We start from the raw sequence: 6,245 nt of genomic DNA, 5'->3' as shown, positions 1-6,245 counted from the left end.
TCACTGGCACGATGGCCTTAAAGAAATTAAGTAACCTGTATTTACTCAAATGCTTTTTAACCACATGCGTGTCGGCTTAATTTATGTTACAGACATTTCTTTTAAAAAATCGCAAAATCACTGGAATTTAAGTTCCACAGACTGACACCCGCGGTACCAGCAAACACAGAACAACTCCCCTTAAAGGGATAGTTCACCCAAAAATTTTAATTAGCCCATGATTTACTGTATGACATTCTTCTTTCAGATTAAAACAATCTGAGTTATATTAAAAAATGTCCTGGCTCTTCTAAGCTTTATAATGGCAGTGAATTTATGGCCGGTTTCAGTTTTAAGTCCATAAAAGTGCATCCATCCATGATAAAAGTGCTCCACACGGCTCCGGGGGGGTTAATAAAGTCTAAAGTAAAACTAAAAGACTAAAATAATTAGCTTCCGGCAGACGGTCTACGCAACTCGACTTTTGCCAAAAGAGTAACACTTGACGATGTATAACATAGGATGTAGATTTCCTTCTAAAAAATTCTCATTTTAGAATAAAAAAACGAATACGTGACTGGTGTTTTGTTTTGCTCTATCCTCTGCACTTCCATGTTCGTCAATGCGTCGTGCGTCAGGTCAAGTGTTACTCTTCCACCGTAAATCGATGCGTACAGCCGTATGTCGGTTACTAGTTTTTTAGTCGATAAAGGATATGGATATTTTTCTTACACGAACACATCGCTTCGCTTCAGAAGGCCTTTAATAACCCCCCGGAGCCGCGTGGAGCACTTTTATCATGGATGGATGCACATTTATGGACTTAAAACAGAAACATTATAAAGCTTGGAAGAGCCAGGACATTTTTTTTTATATAACTCTGATTGTATTCATCTGAAAGAAGAATGTTATATACACCTAGGATGGCTTGAGGGTGAGTAAATCATGGGGTAATTTTCATTTTTGGGTGAACTATCCCTTTAAGTTAGTAGGCTTTATGGTTTTTGTTTATTTTCATCCCAATTCTTATCTTCCAAGAACATTCACATGGAGATTTAAGTGAAAACCTAAGAATCAATACATTGTCTAATGTTTTTTTTTCAAGGTTTTATAACCGAAAACTGTTCCCAGAATGTACTATCGGTTAGCTCCTTTAGAATGTTTATTATACTATTCTGTTTAATAGTATGTCTTATGCTGCCTTCACGTGCTATGGAAAAGATTATATTTTCCACTTGTGAACTGGTATTTACAGTGTGTTGTGTTCAAGTGCTTTTGTTGTCGTAATGTAGTACCCGCAAGGTCTGTGTCAGTAGAGTATCTTGTTTATCTTTACAAAAAAACAAAACAAAAAAACCCCGTAAATGTGGTGCTTTCTGATGATTAAAACATAATTAATAATTTAAAAAAATAAAACATGACATAAAATGATTAAATATGAACCAAGGAAATTGCAGCGAAGTTGAAAATTGAGTGTTAACGGATTATATTACAATTGTTAATGACACACACAACATTGTATAGGCTACAAAAACTATCCGCTAACAGAATTCACGACTCTTGCGTTGCTCTCCGCCATTTTGAAAAGGTCAAAGGTTATCTCATCTCGGCAACTCGTGCATCAAAATATTCTACGAGCTGCCCAGTGGAAAATACCACATGAGGGGGTGTTCATGTGCATTTTCCACGACGGCTTTTGGTATTTACCATAATTACCATAGCACGTGAAGGCTCCATAAGTACACAATGTACTTAGCTGTGTGTTGAAAAGCTGTACTCTGTTACTCGATTTAGTGCTGCATTTGAAACTACTGAACACAACATTCTTTTGAATAGACTCGAAAATTATGTTGGCATTAGTGGAATTGCATTAGCATGATTTAAATCATACTTATCTGACCATTATCAGTTTGTAGCAGTAAATGAAGAGATGTCTTATCGATCAAAAGTTCAGTATGATATACCACAAGGCTCAGTACTAGGACCGTTGCTGTTCACCCTGTACATGCTACCCTTACGAGATATCATTAGGAAGCATGGCATTAGTTTTCACTGTTATGCTGGTGATACTCAGCTCTATATTTCTTCACACCCTGACAAAATTTACCAATTCACAAAATTAACGGAATGCATAGCTGATATAAAAAACTGGATGACTAGTAATTTCCTACTACTTAATTCTAAAAAAACAGAGATTCTAATTATTGGACAAAAAACGTCCTCACGTAATAACCTAGAATACTGTCTATCACTTGATGGCTACTCTGTCAAGTCTTCGTCGTCGGTTAGGAACCTGGGTGTGCTCTTTGATACCAATATTTCATTTGAAAGTCACGTAGTATCTGTAAAACCGCATTTTTCCATCTTAAAAATATATCTAAATGACGTCATATGCTCTCAATGACAAACGCGGAACAATTAGTTCATGCATTCATGACATCAAGGCTAGATTATTGTAATGCTATTATGGGTGGCTGCCCTGCACGCTTAATAAACAAACTACAGTTGGTCCAAAATGCAGCAGCTAGAGTTCTTACCAGAACCAGGAAGTATGACCATATTAGCCCGGTTCTGTCAACACTGCATTGGCTCCCTATTAAACATTGTATACATTTTAAAATATTGCTGATTACTTAAAGCACTAAATGGTTTAGTTCCCCAGTACTTGAGCGAGCTCTTAACGCATTATAGTTTATTGCGATCTCAAAATTCAGGCCAGTTGATAATACCTAGAATATCAAATTCGACTGCTGGCGGTAGATCCCTTTTCTATTTAGCACCAAAACTTTGGAACAGTCTTCCTAACATTGGCCGGGAAGCAGACACACTTTGTCAGTTCAAATCTAGACTAAAAACACATCTCTTTGACCTAGCATACACATAACACATTATAGACTTCTATAATTCAATGTTAGGCTGCATAGATTAGGTTAGCCGGAACCGGGAACACTTCCCATAAATCCTGATGTACTTGTTGGCGTCTATGCTAATATTTGTCTCTCTGTTTATCCCGAGGTTTAGTGCAGTCTGCCGGATCCAGGCCGTATCCAGATCTGATGAAGGACCTGCGCCGGATCCAGGCTGTATCCAGATCTGATGAAGGACCTGCGCCTGGACACGACAACAACGCAGTCCTGAAGTGTCAACTAGTTTCTCCCCTGTGAAGGCCTCCTTCCCTTCCCTTCAAACATTGTCGGGATAATTCCGGTTCACATGGCTACATCCATTTGGCTACAGGATAAAAATTCTGTATTATAAATTTTAAGGCCAGACAAATATTTTGTTGAGGGTTGGTTTGTAAAGAAGGACTAGACGCCTGCGCACATATATATTCAAACGCACATACCTATAGACTAAACAAGTAATACGCATGTGCACGTGCCATCAGTGTTCTCACAGGTTTGCATTTTTAAAGTTTGCGCAGAGAGAACTTAAGGGTTTTCTGTTAGAACGGTGTCGTGTTAGCAGCCCCTAAGTTAATAACTAATGATCGTTGTGACTGAAGAGAATCAATCAAAACTAACTTTAGCTGGACAATAACTTTATTCTAGAGCTGCTGTAAAGCCAAAACAACCAATGTTACCTTAATTTCCTATTATCACTGTAAAGCTGCTTTGAAACAATCTATGTTGTTAAAAGCGCTATATAAATGAAGGTGACTTGACTACGGAGTAATAAAACAAGACACTGTCCAAAGCTCTGTGGCCTATTAATTAGTAAACTATAATGAGATCTTGGCAAAAAAGATTTACGATTACACGCCTAACATACTTACTGTTTTGTGTCTGACATCTTGCTTCTTCTGACCACATTAATCTAATTGACTCCACACGATCTTAAAAAATTAATTTTGGGATATCACTGGTTTGATGACACTGAATGTTGTCTTCAAAAGTCCCATGCTTTCTAAACAACTGACAATGGCATTTCCCTAATTCGGACACTTAAGTCTGGTTTCATAGGCAGGGCTTAGATTAAGACAGGATTAGACCTTAGTTCAATTAGGACATTTAAGTACCTTTTATAAATGTGCCTTAGGAAAAAAAAAAAACATTAATGGTGTGCATCTTGAGATATATCTTAATATTTTAAGATATGTCAATGCAAGTTGCTTTCAGTTAAAACATGCATTAAAGACTGGGACTAGACTTAAACCTTGTCTGTGAAACCAGGGGACAATTTGCAAGAATGATTCTGTAATTTTTTTGGCTTATAAACCACATCATTACATTGAATTGAAGGAAACAAAGGGAAGCCATATATATTTAATATAATATTTATATCTCTACAACTCACGTTCGCTGGAGCCAGGAGAGAGTGACTAGAGGCAAGTTATATATACACATCTTTATTTAACATTATTGTACATCAATAGCAGAGGAACATCGAAACAGGAAAAACAGAAGATCCATGAAGCACAGAGGGATGCCCTAAACAGGGGAAAAAAACAATGACTATTACTTCATTAGCATGGCATCATCTCATGTAAATACAGATCAATTAGCAGGTATGTTATATTATATACATTTATATATTTTATATATAAACTACCGCTTTGGTTTCACAAGGTTTCCAATCTCACACCGAATAAGGAAATGGTAATGGTTTTACTTACATAGCCTTGTGAATTACTCTAACCCATTCCTTGTTTTGTACTCATGCACATCAGTGCTGTGTTGCTTGAACAGCTGGTGGGGAACAGAGAGGGTGTTTAAGAAACTTAAAAACAGGTGTAAGTTTGTGTGCATGTATGAGAGATCATTTAAATGGAGTTACCAGTGCCCACAAGACAGCTGTACTTCCAAATGCCAGTCCTACTCTCAGCATGTTTGGCTTGGAGGGGTCAGGTTTGGATGCTGTATAAGCATTTCTGCTAACCACTGAAAAAGAGAGAAAAGCGATCATCAAAACGATCTATATTTAATGCAGTCAGATTTTTTTTTTTAAAGACAGTTTTAGTATCTGAAAACAAATCTTTGTCCTTTGCTTGTAATTCACCAACACCTGAAAAAGCCAATATCATTAAGACATACTAGACTGCATATATATATATATATATATGGACATCATAAATGTGCACATATATGTATGTATATATATATATATATATATATATATATATATATATATATATATATATATATATATATATATCATACATGAGTTGTAACCCTATGGTTGTAACTAATGCATTGGCTGCTGTGTTGCTAGCCTGGCTAAGCTAAGAAAGGTCAGGCCATACTCCTTTGCTAAGATAAGGCGAGTGAACAAATTTACCAAGGAAATGTACTGGGACTATAATGTACGCCAAATATAATTCGCATTGCCGTACTCACTCTTATTGACAGCTGAAGTCCTCAACAATAACCGGCCGAGAAGCATTTTGACGGTGTTTCTCTACCAGACAAAATTCGATCTTTGCTCGATTGTCTTTCCTTTCCTGCAGCCAGGACTGGATGACCTAGTGGCACGTAGAGTAATCGATCGCCAATGAAAGACTCATTTCACCTCCATACTGAGTTTTGTGCTTGCCTTGGAACAAAGTATACAGCAGTTTACAAAAATATACAAATGTATACACAAATGTGCCAGAGTGAACACAACAACCATTCACTGATTAAAAAATATTCATGAAAAATATTAAGTCCTCTCTGTAACTGACATTTGGCTTTGACCCTGACAACTTCTTTTTGAGTATGTGAAATTTTCCCAAATAATATTACATTTTTAAATAAAAATAATTATTGATGTTTTTTATTAGAATAATACATATCAAAATGATTTATATTGGATAGAATTTCTGTTTTCTTTTCTTAGAATTTCTTTTTTCTTCCATATTCACCCCAAAAATGATTGGGTATACACAAAGAATAGACAATATATTATTTTATTTTCAACAAAATCTCAGGAATAATCAATATCTAAACGAAATCTCCAAAACACTCTTAGCTGTAAATAAACCCTGTAAATAATTTAAAATGTAACCTTTTTTACTGTATTATTTAAACAGTATTTTTCACAACGACTCCAGATATTAGCCCAGTTAACATTTCTAAATACAATCGTCCACAATAAGCTTTTATGAGTAGCTGTTTCACCTTTTATATGTTTATTATTAGTGTTTAAGAATACAAATATGTCCTGTCTCAGAAACATTGATTATAATAATTATAATTAAAATAACGTCAAAAAGGCAAACTGTCATTTTCTTACACTTTGTGTATTTATTTAATGTAATTATATATCTTAATTTTATAATATATTAA

At 35.5% G+C, this 6,245-nt stretch overlaps 1 protein-coding gene across 1 annotated transcript; it reads right to left on the bottom strand.

The window, feature by feature from the left end:
* Nucleotides 1–4,311: 4,311 nt before the first annotated feature.
* ndufc1 (NADH:ubiquinone oxidoreductase subunit C1) lies at nucleotides 4,312–5,473 on the bottom strand. The gene is made up of 4 exons (XM_082177898.1): nucleotides 5,316–5,473; nucleotides 4,756–4,859; nucleotides 4,595–4,667; nucleotides 4,312–4,409 (listed from the first exon to the last, which is right to left on the bottom strand). Exons 1-3 carry the CDS (start codon nucleotides 5,359–5,361, stop codon nucleotides 4,608–4,610), a joined length of 210 nt encoding a protein of 69 aa, XP_082034024.1. The 5' UTR covers nucleotides 5,362–5,473; the 3' UTR covers nucleotides 4,312–4,409; nucleotides 4,595–4,607.
* Nucleotides 5,474–6,245: the final 772 nt, after the last annotated feature.

This window comes from Leuciscus leuciscus (assembly GCF_965113295.1).
Source record: "Leuciscus leuciscus genome assembly, chromosome: 8".
Classification (NCBI taxonomy): Eukaryota; Metazoa; Chordata; class Actinopteri; order Cypriniformes; family Leuciscidae; genus Leuciscus; species Leuciscus leuciscus.
The sequence above is the reverse complement of the archived record's forward strand: the minus strand, read 5'-3'. Positions and strand labels throughout refer to the sequence as shown.

Coding starts and splice junctions, on each gene's coding strand:
- ndufc1 (XM_082177898.1), bottom strand. CDS start 5,361: ATGCTTCTCGGCCGGTTATTGTTGAGGACTTCAGCTGTCAATAAGA. Junction 4,860..5,315: donor GACTTCAGCTGTCAATAAGA/GTGAGTACGGCA, acceptor TCTCTTTTTCAG/TGGTTAGCAGAAATGCTTAT. Junction 4,668..4,755: donor CAGCTGTCTTGTGGGCACTG/GTAACTCCATTT, acceptor GTTCCCCACCAG/CTGTTCAAGCAACACAGCAC.